The sequence below is a fragment of the Brachyistius frenatus genome, unplaced genomic scaffold (assembly GCF_029030835.1).
Source record: "Brachyistius frenatus isolate BFR_SWC_R1_liver_20210118 unplaced genomic scaffold, ASM2903083v1 Contig_54, whole genome shotgun sequence".
NCBI lineage: Eukaryota > Metazoa > Chordata > Actinopteri > Embiotocidae > Brachyistius > Brachyistius frenatus.
In genome coordinates this window covers 2659075-2675474 of record NW_027210653.1, presented here as the reverse complement: position 1 = coordinate 2675474, position 16400 = coordinate 2659075, and the positions used below count along the sequence as shown (strand labels likewise).

At 44.5% G+C, this 16400-nt stretch overlaps 1 protein-coding gene across 1 annotated transcript; it reads right to left on the bottom strand.

The window, feature by feature from the left end:
- Positions 1–430: 430 nt before the first annotated feature.
- Positions 431–16305, bottom strand: LOC138624737 (transmembrane protein 151A-like). The gene is made up of 6 exons (XM_069705201.1): positions 15859–16305; positions 7556–7894; positions 6680–6814; positions 6166–6305; positions 6023–6062; positions 431–5757 (listed from the first exon to the last, which is right to left on the bottom strand). Exons 1-6 carry the CDS (start codon positions 15925–15927, stop codon positions 4543–4545), a joined length of 1938 nt encoding a protein of 645 aa, XP_069561302.1. The 5' UTR covers positions 15928–16305; the 3' UTR covers positions 431–4542.
- Between the last annotated feature and the right edge of the window lie 95 nt (positions 16306–16400).

Sequence of the window (16400 nt, the reverse complement as noted above, 5' to 3'; positions counted from 1 at the left end):
AAGCCTGTCAGGTTTAACCACAAGGTACCAAAACATTCTGGGTGTATTTACGCACAAAATAGAAAACAAATTTGTAACAAAGGTCGCCATAAAAGGTCGCATGATAGGTATATTATTAATATTCATTACAGACTATTTCTGATCCATTTGCAGTAACTCCACCCTTTTGTCACCATGTAAATGTTCGGTGAGCATTCTATTGCACATTGTGTGGACGTGGTGCAGCCACCTGTGCCTGCTGCTAATGTCTATCCGCATGTGTGTTATAACAGGCTTTTTGTATTTTTATTCAGCTTTGGCATGTTAATGGCTTTTGCATGTGTGAAATGTGTGACGCAGGAACGCAGCATTAACTGAAATCCTGAGCGAAAAAGTTGGCAACGTGGGACACAAAGGCAACGTAGCAGGACAGTTCCATGCTTTCAGTGTGTGTGTGTTCAGACTGCATGTATAAGGGCGGTTATGGGTTTGGGGTTAATGTCATCCTAGACTAAAATAAGCTGTTAATAATGGCTGCTATACTGCTCTGTGACTAAACATGCAAGCGCGCGAGTGCGAGTGTGTGTTTTTGTGTAAGACATCATGGGCACAAAGTTCTCTTGGCACACCTGAAGCGGCTGACACACTGTTGACACACTCCGAGATATAATAAAACAGCATATAAATATCCAGTGACAACACATATTAGCGTAATACACTTCTTTAACATAAATAAATAAACAAACAAGATTGGTAAGGAAGTAGAACTGGGTCCAAACACTGTACTCACTGCGCTCACTGGGAAGACAAGAGCATTGTGTGTTTTATATAAATAAAAAATAATAAAAAAAATCGAATTAAAAAACAGACATGAGAAACTTCTGAAGCTGACAAAGGCATTTGGATTTCAGACATCACTTAAACAACCTGAAATAACGTCAACTCAAGTATGCAGATGATGGAAGAGAATCAACTTACAGACTGAAATTTAATTTCTTGATCAGATTTCAAATCAGAGTTCACTACTTTTACTGATTCAAATTCATGTGAGGAAGTGGTTGTGAACAAAAGTACACGTCAAACAGGAAACTTTCCTGTCACATCATACCAAATAACAGTTTGACGGATTATAAATTAGTGAAAGCAACACAAATAAATTAACACAAAAGGTGTGTTCAGTGCTTTTTAGTGCTTCTTTTTGTTCGGGGACATTGACGAAGACAGTTTTATCCACAAGTCAAGAGACTGAGATGATTAATTATGTAAAAATAATTGTCTTTTAATCTCACATTTTCAGTCTTTTCCAGTCAAACACAACTTCCTGTCCTTGTTGTCGTTTATTTGCTTTGTCAGTTTTCTTCCACGATTCACTTCGTCCATTAGTCTCCTTGTGCCCCCGTTCAGTTTGATGTCCCCAAAAGCTACAGAAGATCCGTGAGCGTGTGTGTGTGTGTGTGTGTGTGTGTGTGTGACTGTCTGTCAGAGAGAGAGAGAGAGAGTGTGTGTGTGTGTGTGTGTGTGTGTGTGTGTGTGTGTGTAAATGTACGTGTCCCTTACACCAAACCAGGTCAGCAGTCCTGCTCTACTTTTTCCCTCCAGAGAGTCGCACTGAGAGGATGTTCCCTGCCGTCTCTGCTGAATCCAGGTTGGACGTGACCGTATTTGGGTGCCTGCGTGTGGTCAACACCTCCGTTACCTCTGTCATTCCTCTTTCTTTTTTTTTTTTCCTTTTCTTTTGCTCCGTTTTCAGGAAACTCCGCACGGAAGAGATTTTGCTTGAACGTCGTTCTTTCAGTGTGCTTTTCGTTATCATGTCAAAAGTGAGCAGAGAGAAGACGGAGGAGGAGCTGCGGACATCACAGATTGGCTGAAGTAACCTTTGAAGGGCACTACGTAGGGAAGGTTCAGAAATGTTCGTCTAACTACTTAGCTGCTTCTTGCTACTCTAGCGGTGTGCTTTGTAAAGTCTATACATCAAAGCACTGATGGTTGTATTGTCTGTGCCTAATTCCTCTCCTCGGAGGATTTTCCAGGAAAACACACCATCCCTGTGGATTGCTGTCCGTGCGCTTGTCTACACGTGTCTGGAATATCTGAATTTGCGTCGACTGATCGTGGATCGCTGCCGTTTGGCACTGCGTGTTGCAATGGTGGCCGTATTTGCTACATAGCTATTATTAGCTAAGGTTCATGCATCTCTATGCCAGCAAATTTGTTCACATTTGATACTGAGGCAACGTTTCAGAGAGCATTGTTACTTCTTTGCGGATGATTCTTCAGAAGGAGGAGGAGGTAGCAGCACCGGCACATCCGGGCCACAGTTATTCTATCACAGGGCTGGAAATGATTGATCGTTGTGATCCCACACTGGGTTTTATTTTCATTTTGAAAATTTTGTTATCTGCACTAAAAATAGGAAGCAATTCAAAGTCAGATTTCTTCTTGCTTTTTCTCTTTTAAAATAGAAGAATGTCGGCGGAGCTCGACGGCTCCAGTGTTACTTCCCATGCAGTCCAACTTTATGGACATAAATGAGATAAAGAGGTGATTTTTTTTTTCATGCCTAAACACATATTGTGATACATAGTATATTGATATTGGAGGAAGGTTTCTGGTTATAGTATTTTTTTTTTTCATACTGTGCAGGCCTATCTTTGGGAACAGTTGTTTTACACTACAGCACAACTACACTGGCATAACAGGTGGAACATAGCCAAACATTATTTCCTCTTACTGTCTGTGAAAATCTCACCCCGTGTTACCAACCTTTCAGCATCTTTAGAGACCATTTCTGTCTACATCCTTTGCTCCTCTGTGCACTGGGTAAATTCACTTATATCGTTCTATCCACATAATTTGTTCAAAGCTGTTTCTTTCAAAAAAAAAAAAAAAAAAAAAAAACCACAGCTGTGGAGGTCATAAGAGACTTTGTGGGAAATATCTGGTTTATAAAATATGATCCTCTGGGAGAAACCTGAGCCTGAAGGAGAGGTGATATGTGGAGGGAGCACAGATAAAATCTGATCTCAGCATCTCCAGGAACAGAGAGATGTATCACATAACCACCACTTAAAAAAAGAAGAAAGAAAGCTGGTGTAGGAGGAGAGGAAGGGAAGCTAATGACGGATGAACTAAATCTATTTCTGTTCACCCTTCACTTCACAGTGTGTTTGCACCATCTGCTAATTACAAAAAAGATGATGCTCTTTACTCGTCACCTTTAAAAAAGAAGAAAAAAAAAGAAGCAATGAATGGGTTTCTCTGAATTACACCTCCACACTCGTAAGTTTTTGCGTGAAGAGGGAGGGAGGGAGGAAGGAGGAGTGCAGGAGAGGTGATAAAATGGAGAGAAAACAGGAGCGGGGTGGAGCTGAGACATAGAGGAAGCAATTGCTCTACTTTTTATGGAGGGTTATTTTTTTCTATTAGCTCCATAACAGTAATGGATAGAGTGGTGGGGCGGCTAATGGTGAAGTAAGGCGTAAGAGAGCGTGACGAGACGGGGAGGAAATCAATGTTTCTCCTCTTCTATTGGCACTGCCTACTGTTATGGGCAGCGGTCAGGTGCTGTGTGATACCGTGTGGGAAGTGATGGGGACCTGTTCCAATGGACTGCTGCTCGGAGGGTGTTGCGTCTCTGTGATAAATCCTAAAATATTTTTCTGTTTTTTTTTTTACCTCCCCTCGAGTTGATCTTTTTGAGAATTCCGTTTTGTAGCTTTTAAGAATCTGTTGAATGGAAAATAAGATTTAAGGTAATCTGCTCCGAGTCCCTTTTATATTCTACATCTTCTCTTTGTCTGTCGTTTATTTGATGAACTCCAATGTTGGATTTTCCATTTTCACATTTTACCTTGCCCAAAACTTTTTACTCCACGTTACATTTGGTAATTGTTTGTGATCGCATCTTTTTCCTCACGCCTCTTAGATATTTAAATTCTCATCTCATCCTGCTTTTCAATCTTTAAATGAGCTATATTATTAGTGTCTCTATGTATTTTGATTTCAGCTTCAATACCCCTCTGATGTTTCTCCATTTCCACTGTCTCTCCAAGCTGCTATCTTTAGACCCGTTACCCCTCCCACTCCTGCATAGATGTATCTGGAAACAGAGATTCCCAAGTTTTCAGTCTTCCCGAGTATCTGATCTGTCTGTCTCTCTCTCTCTCTTTTTATCTCTGTGCAGTTAAGTCGATAATTGCAAAAGGCTCCTGTACTCCCTGTCAGCCCTCCTCTCCCTCTGAACTACAGCGTTTACAGACATTTTACAGTATGCACTGCATCATGTGTTCACATCTCCTCCATTTGCTGTCTGAGTCTGTTCTGTATCTTTACTTTTGTCTTCCGTTCCTTCACTTATTTGAAACATTTCCACCTTCTTCTCTGTTTCCTTGGTAATTCTGTCTATCACTGATCTATTCTTACCTCTTTTGCTTTGATCTGACTGAATCCTCTCTTCTCTGTGTGCCTGTCCACTCTTCTCTTTCTGTTCAGTGCGACCTTTCATCTCCCTCCACCTGTGCCAGTACCTTCTTGCTCCTAATGTGTTAATTTTGCTCTTCATCACATGTCATCTCCAGCGTGGCAGCTCTCCTCTCCGTGTATAATGAGGACAGGAAAGAAGAATGCGTCCTGGTAGGATGGAGGTCGATCTCTGTTATTATTATTCTCCCTCTCCCCCTCTCTCCCCTCTCCTCCCCCTCCACTCTCTTGCTCGGCCTCCTCGTCCCTGTCGCTCCTTCGTCTTCCCCTGTCTTCCCTTCTCCTCACCTCCTCCTCCTGCTCTTCTTCCTCGTCGTCGTCATCACCTTCGCCTTCTAGCACTCCTCTGGTCTCCTCGTTGTCCTGTCTTGAACCTAACCCCAGGAATCCTCCTCCCCCTCCCCCACCTCCACTGCTTCCTCCCCCGCTTCCTCCTCCATCCTCCCTACTTCCTCCCAGCCCTCCCCCCATGCTTCTCGAATGAAACAGGTTGTTCTGGCGACCACCTCCAAGTCTCCCCAGAGAGAATCCGCTTCGACTAAGCACCAGTCTTCCTCCTATCCCTCCACCTCCTTGCCCTGCTGCCCTGATCCCCGCCACGGTAGCGTTCAGCAGGGCTGCGGTTCCCATGGGGGCCCTTAGCCTGGATGGAAGACTGGCACTCGAGGTGGTCCTCCGACATCGGGGGCAGCTCTGTAGGAGGTAAGCCGAGTTGAACACCACAGGCAGAGCCAGAGGAGGCGGGTTGTTCGTCTGGCTGGTGGTGGTGCCCGGAGGCCCGGACAGGGGCGTAGAGGCCGTTGGGTTTGACCCCGCACTTGTGTCCAAGTCCATTAGGAGGGCCTCAGAGTAGCTGGGGACCATCTGTTGGTTACAGCGGATGTGCCACTCCAATTCTGTCATGTCCACTGTATTGACACGAGAGATAGCTCTGTAGCTGGTCCCATTCAGGCCAATCCCAATTCCTCCTGGATGAATTCTGTTCTCAGTCCCTCCTTCAACCCCATCCCCTCGTCCACCTCCACCTCCTCCGCCAGAGTCCTCATCCTCCCCAAATAGCTTCTCCACATGGTAGTGGACATACGCTGTGCGGTATTCTGATACAACCCGCAGCGGCCATGACAGGAGGAAAGCAGAAGCCAGCCAAAACACCCTGTGCCTAGAAAACCAGGGCTGATGAGCAGGATCTGGGAAGGCCAGGATGTGCTCGCGGAAGTCCACGTTCTTCAGGTGCATCCCCTCCCGCGCCTCCATGTAGTCGTCAAGCCCCTCGTTCTCCCCGAAGAAGCGCGCTCGCTTGGAATCACAAAGAACAGACCAGAATAACATGCTGTGTAAGAAATACTGCTGAAATGATTGACAGAATATATTTCACTCCCTTCAACATTTCCAGTTAATTAAGACAAAATGAAAGATTGCATTTCAATTCAATTTGAACACTTTTGTTTGTAGACAAAACAATGAATATATTAACTGAAAACTGATCTTTAAAGCTTATAATAGCACAGAACAGAATGAACTATAATACATTCGTTTAGATATGTGCTCTGCCACATCTTACCTGGGTGAGGTAGGCAGCTTCAGCACGTGCACTGGAGAAGCTAAAAGAACACAGAAATTGGTCAATATTAGATTTATTTTTTTTACCTAAAAAAGAAAAAGAAAAAGGGGCACACCTTTGGGATCAAAATCACTTCAAGGTACCTGAAACATTTGGTGAAACGCAGGCGAACAGCGGGATGGAGCTGCAGGTCCAGCAGCTCCTTTGATACATCCTTCACCCCATAGCGAGCATAGTCAAACTCTGAACTTGAGGCGTGAGTGTTCACCCGCTCGTGATAGACCTGAGGAAGGAAGCAGCAGGGCAGTGACGGAAGGAAACGGAATGATGAAGAGGGAAATAGGGATGAGGAAGGAGAACAGATGTGATGTTTGAGAAAGGGAGAATCAAGTTATTGGGATGACATTTTAGTCTCCATACGTTCCAGCATCAATAGGGCATTGTTACTAAATAGAATGATATTTTTCTTACTGCACACAGCTGTTTGCACACAGCTCCGCAATATCTCACTACAGGAGAAATTAAGATTTGCATTGCAGTTATTATAAAAGTTTTTAAAAAAAATAACAACTAAAGTGCAGTAATAAAAAGTATATTTTAAAGGTGGCGAAACTGAGAGAAAGTGTAAGTGTGTGTGTTCGGGAAGAGGCCCCTCACCTGTGTGGTCGTATATGCATCTCCATTACGGTATCGCGTCACCTGCCTGGTCCTCCTCACGTAGTGGTAGCTGATGGCCTTCCACCAAATGCAGGGCGTGGCCTGCTGAAGTCTCTGCACACGCTCGAACACTTCCTGTGTTAGAGAACGAAGGAAGAACCAAAATAACAGATTAAATGTCACTTTTAAAACATGCCACTATGTTGGATACTTTGTACATGTTCAAAATGAAATAAGGATGCAACACTGCCTGAAAAATGTGTGCAAAGGCAGGGGAAGCAGAGACAAAAACAATTAAGTTGCTATTGTTTGCATACCGTACAGTTAAAGTCTGCACAGTCTGGTGAGAGATAAGCCCTGCCAAGGTTTGATTACGGTGTAATGATGGGTTTTTTTTTTATTCCCCATCTTGACTAATATAAAAACAACATCTTGGTTTTGGGAGAGATAGATGAGCAGCTGTTCTTTTGGAGCAATATGCTCCTGGAATTCCTGATAATAGACGGAAAAATAGACGGATGCCCTCAAGTCAACTCATTTCCACATGATTGGGCGAGTATTATTTTCTCCCACACTCAAGTAGGAAATTGTAAAATACTATTCTCTCCTCATGAACTGCATAACACCTGGGTCTGTTTACTGTGGTGGTGATTATTACGCATCTCTCCTGAGCACTGGTATTTTAATTGACCTAACCATTTTCTTTTAAGGAGTTTTTGAGACAATCGATAAGTGAATAGAATCTTCTAATTAATGTCTTTTCTCAAGGACATGAACCTATTACTAGGTTTCTCCTGCTGCTATAAACTTCAGTCTGCTGGATGCTGGGGTCACCCGGCTCAGTCCTGTCGTGAATGTCAGGGCTCTGACAGATACCTGGAATTCAGCGTGAGCCAGCATGGCCGTCTTAGAGAAGCAGTGCCAGCACTCCACCAGGTAAACCACATACAGCATGGCGAGGAAGGCCAGCGGGATGTAGACGTAACCGCTGGAGCACGGACTCTCCAGGTGCAGGATGTCATTGTAGTAGGCCGCCGAGGTGGCGTCGTCGTCTGCGCCGAGAGGTATGGAGGAGGAGCCGAGGACGGGGACGCGACAGAGAGCGCACCAGGCCAGCGTGGCGAAACAGCCGTACATGAGGAGGGTCAGGAGGAGGCACTTCCAATGGGACTCCCGACACAGGGAGGAGGCCAGAGACTGCTGGACTGGCCGTTGCTGTGGGACACACAGAGCGAGAAGAAGGCGTTAGACGTCAAGATGCTGCTGCTCTCACACAGGTATTAGTCCAAAAGTTTGTTCTTGTCATTTTTCTGTATTGAAAAGTGATAAACAAACTACCAATCCATGATATTCTTAATGGAGCTGAGCCTAAAAAAAAAAAAACAATCAAAAAACGTCTTTGTGCTCATATTGACAGCAACGGTTGTGATAAATAATAAAATGCTTCACAATGTTAATATTTAATCATTTCCAACAGGTAAAAACCAATTGCTGTCTTTAATTGTAGCACAAAATGTTTGTAATGGAAGCGACCCAGATTTGATGTACCTGGTGACCCCATGGTGACGTTTTAATAACCGTAATCTTCCTGTTTGGTAAACATGGTCATATTTCAACAGTGTAAGCGGAGGTCTCGACCAAAGGAATGCATTACAACATACCCATCATAGGATAAGTGCTGCACATTAGACACACACACACACACACACACACACACACACACACACACACACACACACACACACACACACACGCTGTTTATGCCATTCTCTAAGTGCACACAGCTTCACTTGCACAGTGAAGACATCATATTACAGCACACTCACACACACACTCTCTCGCGCGCGCACACACACACACGCGCGCGCACACACACACACACACACACACACACACACACACACACACACACACACACACACACACACACACACACACACACACACACACACACACACACACACACACACACACACACACACACACTAATGTGCCCCTCTTCTCTCCATTTAATTTCTCATGGCAGCATGCACGTTCTCAGCATTGTAATGCAGTCAGCGGAGTGTATGTGAATAATTTAGATGAGAACGATGCTTCTAGACTGTTCTGTAGCCAACTGACTCCACTCCAACATCAGCAGCATATCAGTGATGCTGCACTGTATGTGTGTATATGAGTGTGTGTGTGTGTGTGTGTGTGTGTGTGTGTGTGTGTGTGTGTGTGTGTGTGTGTGTGTGTGTGTGTGTGTGTGTGTGTGTGTGTGTGAGAATGATGAAGGGACAGAAAGCAGGACGGGATAGACGCCCTGTGCCAAAAGAAAGAAAGCTTGTGTATTATAGACGGCATATGTGTATGCACACCATAGAAACATGAAAGGAGGTCGACACGGTAACCTGTACCGTTTCACATGTGTGAGGTAGTGTTTATACTCGCACGTGCCCTCTCCTTGGTTTTATTCTCAGCCTCGTGCTGAATGTGACATGGTGAAAGAACGGCAAAGCAGATGACGTAAAAAACAAAAAAAAAAAAAAAAACCAGATGGGATGACACCAGTAACCTTTCCTCCTCTCTGTTAATTCTACCAGTCCTGTCAGCACATCACTCCCTCCATTTATCTAACACACGAGCCCCTCTCCCTCTCTCTTCATTACTCGCTGGCTGCAGCACACGCACACACACTTTTTATTTTATACTACTGCACGTCAAGGGCAAGTAGTGAAAGGCAGAGTGAAGGGCACCTACGCTCCACCAGACTGTCATCACTCTGCAAAAGCCCCTGATACGCATCCAACTGCAGACTTCGGGATCCAAAAATAGGTTAGTCACCTTAAAAAGACAGGAGACTTATCAGTGGGGCCGGTTTTTAGATCATATTTTCTGCTTCCTAAACGCCTCCTCTGTCCACATCCTCCTTACTTTATCCTTACGTAATCCTTTTTTTTTCTTTTTTTTTTTCTCCTCCTTCCCCGAATCTTCCCTCCCACCTCCGGAGCATTTACTCTCCTATCCCAACCTCAGCTCTCTCCTCCCCCTGCATCCTCACCCTCACGTCTCCTCGGTTACATCCTCTTTGAAAGTCTGTCTCTAAGTGGATTGATTGGGCTTAAAGTGTAGTGTAGAGGGAGGGAGACGGAGAGACAGAAGAGGGTGGGGTGAGGTGAGGAGGAGCGCGAGAGAGACGGTCATGAACTTTTCATGAATGCAAGCATGAAAGGGAGCAAAACTACAGCGAGAGACTAAAGAGACGGCAGCAGTGACAGACTGCACCTCTCTCCAGGGAACTCCACCATCAAATTCCCTCCCTCCCTCCCTCCCTGCTCATCTCATTTTATCTCGCTGGCTCTGAATCTCTCCCGTCTTTTCACCGTTACCTTTGGCAAATACGCGGTGCCGAAACAAGAGGATATTCTCACACTAAAAAAAAAAAAAAAAAAAAAAGAAACTGAAAGGTCCTGGGCTTAATATTTTCATTAAGACTCTGCAGCAGTGTGGCCATCGCGGGGAAAGTAAAGCCCCAAGACCGGAGTCAAATTATCCCTGCATGCACTTGTGCCGATCAGTTTTTGTCAGTATGAGCAGTTCTCCTTCCCACAGGTAAAAACGAGGCACATTCAAATGTGCTGTGACTGAGTGACAGGACCTGGACACAACTTACCGAGCTCAGTGTCAAAGCGGTCGTAGCACTAACAAACCAGTGGCCCTGCCGAGTCCCCACACAAAGTCCACACTGACCGCTGAATGAGGACATCGGCGCTCTGTCCACTAACAGTTCTACACTACAGCAGTGTACAGTAATGGGACTTTACAAGGTGCAAGACGGAGGGGCCTTTTTAATTCTCACATACTGTAGCAAGTAATGGAGGTAATGGAGGGTCAAGTTCCACATCCAGCAACAATGCACGCAGTCACGTGGTAAACAGCTATTTTTGCTGCTCTGTTCACAAGACTGGATGTCAATTATGGAGCAAAAGTAATCTGGAAATAACAAAAGCTTCCAATTACATCTCCTTATTGCCCACGATTATTCTTCTTGGAGATGCGCTGATTCAGCTCGACTATGAATTCTCCACATTGACCCGGACAAAGCCAAGAGTCAACACCAGATTAAAATCTGTAGGCTACAAATCACGGCGTGAAACTCGTGGGTATGGTTCTTATGCAAGGCCAGAAGCAGCTGAATGAATTTACTAAAAATAAAAATCTGCTTTTCCGCTAATGAAAAGACTGCATTTACAGTACTGGGCCTACCCGGTCCACTTCATGTAGTCAATACCAATCAGGCATATTGGATGTGCGCATGTATAATTATTCTTAATATCTTATTCTTGATTACCAGTCCCAGACATGTGAAAAAGTAAACAGCCTTGACATTATTTGACACCTTGAATGGAGTTTTGCAGCATCAACAGCAGCCCAACTTGAGGTTTTTGTAAGTGCAGGTAACAGTTTCTCCCTCTTGACTGCCTCCTCACGTAAACCAAAAGCACGCAGTCTGATCAAAAGGCCTCATTCAGTTCTGACCACAGTGTAAGAAAGGGACGCTTGATAACACTTCATGACCGACAGACAACTTGGTAAGTAGATCTTGGTGAGCGCAGCATCTCCTGCTGCAAAAACTCGGCATCTCTTTACTCGTGTCATCAGCCTGTCCCTGTTCGAGATGCCTCTATTGAGCCTCGTGTCAGGCTGCAGCAGATCAAAGGCGAATCCCCGTCTCCTTGACATCATTATGAAAAGAAATCTATAGCCGAGTCTGGAGGGTGTCAGCTTTAATTTTTTTCATACTTACAGTTTGAACTCCCCCTCCCTTACACGCTCCTTTGAAGAGGGCTCAAACAGGGTGGTCTTTACATGACAAATCCTAGTTCATTAATGACATAAACTCACAGCTGAATTTACATAAAACAGACAAAATTATGCTGGGCTTAAAAAAAAAACCTGACACATTGACGGTATATTTCTCAAAAAGAAGCCACAGAGGTGATATGAATCCTTGACCACAAGTTGAAACACATATCACACGCACCTTTAAGTGTGAAAGAGATTTCAGAGGATTGGTGCTTGTTTTTTTTTTTTTTTTTTTTTAAATATCCTGTGCAGACAGTAGATATATCCTGCCTCTACTGACACTATAGTTGACAGGGCTTTTACTTTAATTGTATTTTCTTCAGACGGTAAATGTCACCATTGGTCGTTTTGTCACGGCATGGTTCTTAGAAATGTTAACAATTTTACCATATTATAATTCCACAGCAAAACAAGCTGGGGTTACATTTTCTAAACCGTACTATCTGTGAAAAGATAACAGGCTGTGTATCTTACCCCCCCCTCCCCCTCCTCTCCCAACTTACTGCGCCTGCACGTAAGCACTTTCTAAATGGCTCAAAATTTACATTAGGAAACGACATCTGTGCACAGCGCAAACGATTCTTTCCACATCCCTCCCTGTAATAAGGTGTCTCTCCCTCCGTCTCAGCTCTACTGATTCAGCTGGTTAGGTGTGACTGGAGCAGCTATAATTAGCAATCCAAGCATGTGGGTGGCAAATTAAGTGAGGAAGTGAGCGAAGGAAAATGTGCTACTGACGCTACACTGTTAAAAATGAAGTCCTTTCAACACAACCGGACTGAGTCATTTGAGGATCTCCGCTTTCTACTACAGATGCTGCAACAACAAATAAATTGGTAGCACTTAATGTGGTTAACCCGTGTCTCATTATACGCTCACAATGCTACAAAACATGCCTCCCTGTTGTTTTGGAGTGTGTTCAGGGGAGACCTAATCCCAGCAGTGACAATTATCAGCAGATACCGGTGTAGGTGTCCTATTCATAAATAAGATAAACGGAAAGCAGTAATTAGCCTACACACCAGCTTGAATAAATATCAGTTACGTTACTGTAGAGGCGGACAGAGGATACCTGCAGTTTTCGGAGTGGAAATCCCAAAAACATCCACAAAAAAACCTCTCCAAAAACTCTTGCTGCGATAACCTATTATTTTGCTGTCAATCTGCGTGAGGAGTATTTTTGAAACGGCTATTGTTTTGCCAATATATTGATGTAAGAGGGAAGGGAGTGGAGGCAAAAAACAGTGCCCTGGGAGTGAGAAGAAGCAACACAAGATACTAAGAGCTGTGACTGAAATATGACACAAATGTGCAATCTGCCCCGACATCACTGGCGGCAGGTGTAAATGAGGTTCGCATTAAATGTAATCAACGGTTTATTCACAACACCTGTAAAGCGGAGCGATAAATTGGTTGCAACACCCGGGTGTTGTTACATCGATGCCGGGGAGCGAAATATGTGCTGTAAAATTAAACTTGTCTCCTGAGAGTAACTTATTTAAAAGAGACACGGGTTTTGCTTTGAGTAGCAAAATCAGCAAGGATAAAGATTTACAGCATGTGGGTTCATTTTAGATCAAACGTTTTCGCTTGGACTATCTTGTGATAGCAGATATGTTGTGGAAACCGTTGGTTTTTCAATGCCGTGTGTTGTTCTACGGCTTGTATCACATCCTGTGTAGCAACTGCATTCTTATTTATCTCATAAAACACCAATTCTGTGGTGAACCTAACGGCTGGTGGACACACAGTGGGCCTGCTACATGACACAGACACACACACAATGCATTTGGTGGCCATTCGCAATTACAATTACATGTTTACGTTTATGTGAAGTTACATGATTGTAGAGAAAATAACAATCATTCTTGTCAATAGTTCGTAGAGAATTTTTTTTTAAATGGAATAGGGTTTTGTGATTGTTGACAAATTCCGTCTTCAGTCATTTTATCTTTACTACACTTTTAATGTTATCATGAAACTCTTCCATCTCTTTCTAGACGCATTACACTTGTTTTCTCCCCCTCTTCCAGTGCATAGTTTGCCATTAGGTGGATCACAGACTTCTCATTTGTTAGTGAAACTGCTAATGGAAAATATGACAGAACCATTTCCATGTAAGAATATGATTACTTGGTATGTGTAAATGAAAAGTTGCGATTTGAATATTAATCACGCGACTCTACTTCATTTGTAATAATGCTTGTGTGAGCGTACATGCAAGGCTGAGTGGGCAAGAGAGTGAACAAAGTTAAGGGAGATACGAGTGAGCAAACGCTTGAGAGGGAGAGTCAAGCAGAGAGAGACAAGAGGACGAGGCTGTAAGCTCCACAAGGCAAATCTAAAACAGGAAGGGGACCAAGAGGGGAAGATGCGAGAGAGTAATGGAGGCAGAGAACAGATGCAGGCGGAAATCATTGCATTACATTGCACTGTCTGCACTGCAGGCATTGATAAAGTCAGAGGAGAGTGGTGGGATGAAGTGAAAGGCATCATTTAACAGGCTTAGTAATTCTACATATAATACCTGCAGCCTTTAAATTACCACTATAAGTGCCAAATGCTTAATTCTGTCCGTTTTATTAGCCATTACATGTTTTTTTTTTTTTACAAATTACATTTATTTTAAAAAACATCAATTGATCACAAAAAGAAGTCCGTTTAATGGACAGCTACAATAGGAGATGGTTGCAGCCCCAAAGCTTGGGATCAAGATTTTTGCTTAAAGAGCAGGAACGCAGTGTTGTCTCACCTGACCGTGAAGTGTGACACAAACATATTGCCACCAGCACCTGCATTACAACACACACACACACACACACACACACACACACACACACACACACACACACACACACACACACACACACACACACACACACACACACACACACACACACACACACCTGTTCAACTGCAACCCCATTGTGCTCTTGTTAATAGTAGCCCATGTCAAACTAGGCACACACACACACACACACACACACACACACACACACACACACACACACACACACACACACACACACACACACACACACACACACACACACACACACACCTGTTCAACTGCAACCCCATTGTGCTCTTGTTAATAGTAGCCCATGTCAAACTAGGCAAGTAAAGTGGCATAATATATCCTAATCATCAATAATGCTTAAATCAAATTTTTAATTTAACGTTTTATGTGTACACTACATTCATCCTGTGCCGTTACTTTGAAGGCATCGACCTACTCTATTTCTGTGGATGTGTTTGGGTGAATGATACGGCCTATTCAAAGAAATGTATTAGTAGACAAGGTAGAGAATTGCTAAGGAGTTAAAGGTTACTTGTGTGATGTGTGTGTGTGTGTGTGTGTGTGTGTGTGTGTGTGTGTGTGTGTGTGTGTGTGTGTGTGTGTGTGTGTGTTGGAACGGTAACAGGGTTGTTGACAGACGGAGCAGAGTCAAAGTCAAGACTCTGGATTGCATGAACCTTTGAGCAAGATGCTGTTTTCCAATTGTCTCCGTGTAAGGGCTTCTATTATAAAAGGAGGTAGACTTTCGAGGGTGCATATAGTAAATGCCGAGGGCATGTGTAAAGATGTCTGATTAAAAAAAAAAAAAAAGAAAAGAAAAAACGCACCGGTGTGCTGAATCCCATCATACGTGGTGCCTGTCAAACAGTTTGGTGAAAATAAATACGCAAACATACAGCTGGGGAGGTGTTATTTTGCGTTTTCATGTGCCACTTGTGTGGTTTTGGCTGAAAGGTGGATGTGTGTGTGTGGATGTGTGTCTAAACTGTGACGTCACCCTCCGTGGTGACAGCTGGCAGGTGGGACCTGCTCCACAAAAACTGATGAGACCATCTCTCCCAGAAGAGTAACACATCATCATACAGCATTGTCAGACCTATCTCGTCAACACTGTGGTTTTGTTTCAACAGAGGCATTTGGAGTTCCCTCCCCTCTCTGTTTACCAAAAAGCACAGCCTCAGCTTCACTCGCATTAAAGCCAAGGTCCTTCTGCGTGTCCTTGCTCCTACACAAGGCGCTGTGGTACTTAAAAGAGGAAAGAACAGCAAAGATGTGTTTTGTCAGTGAAAGACAGGAGTCGACAGGCATGTACACATACATGTGCTGCAGTCCGTTGTACAGTGCATGATGTAGATATGACGGGTTGTTTGGGAATGACCAGCAATGACACAGAAATAGGAGGTGGTTCTGAAGGGGGGGGGGGGGGGGGGATTTGTGCAACTTTACGCCAACTGGACTCTTTGTATCCATAAACACACGCGCACTCATAAAAGGGAGACAGACAGTAAAATGAAGAAATGTCACGTCTCACCTGCTCTCGTCCTGACCCTTCCTCCAAAATAGGCTCTTCTGCGGTGGCCGTCTCCTCCTCCGTCTGCATTTTCCCCTCTTGCCACTCCTTCCTTCCTTCCTTAGAACCGGGCACAGGCAGCTCCCACCCCGGCAGCGTCCGAAGGCAGGGACCTCCTCCCCGGCGGAGCAGCGAGCTCGGTCACCCCATCCGCCGCAAGTCGGTATCTAATTTCACGATGGCGGGGCCTGCGGCAAATGAGCATCATCCACTCCAGATTTAGCGGCTCCCCCTGCCTCCTTCCCGTGTCTTCTCCCGGTGACCCGCTCACCGTTTTCCTTGCGCCCGCTCCATCCTACGGCTCTCTCGTCACAGAAAAAAATGGGACTATGCATCCAAAGCCAAAAGCGCCGTCGCCCTCCCTTGTCCCGACCAACCGTTTTCGCTGCCGCACGTCTCTCTCGTGATGCCGGAGCTCTACGAGCGTGCGTCTGTGCACGTGTGAGCGCGTGACCGACAGCGCAGGGGAGCCAACCGGAGTCCAGGATTCACCAGCTGCACTG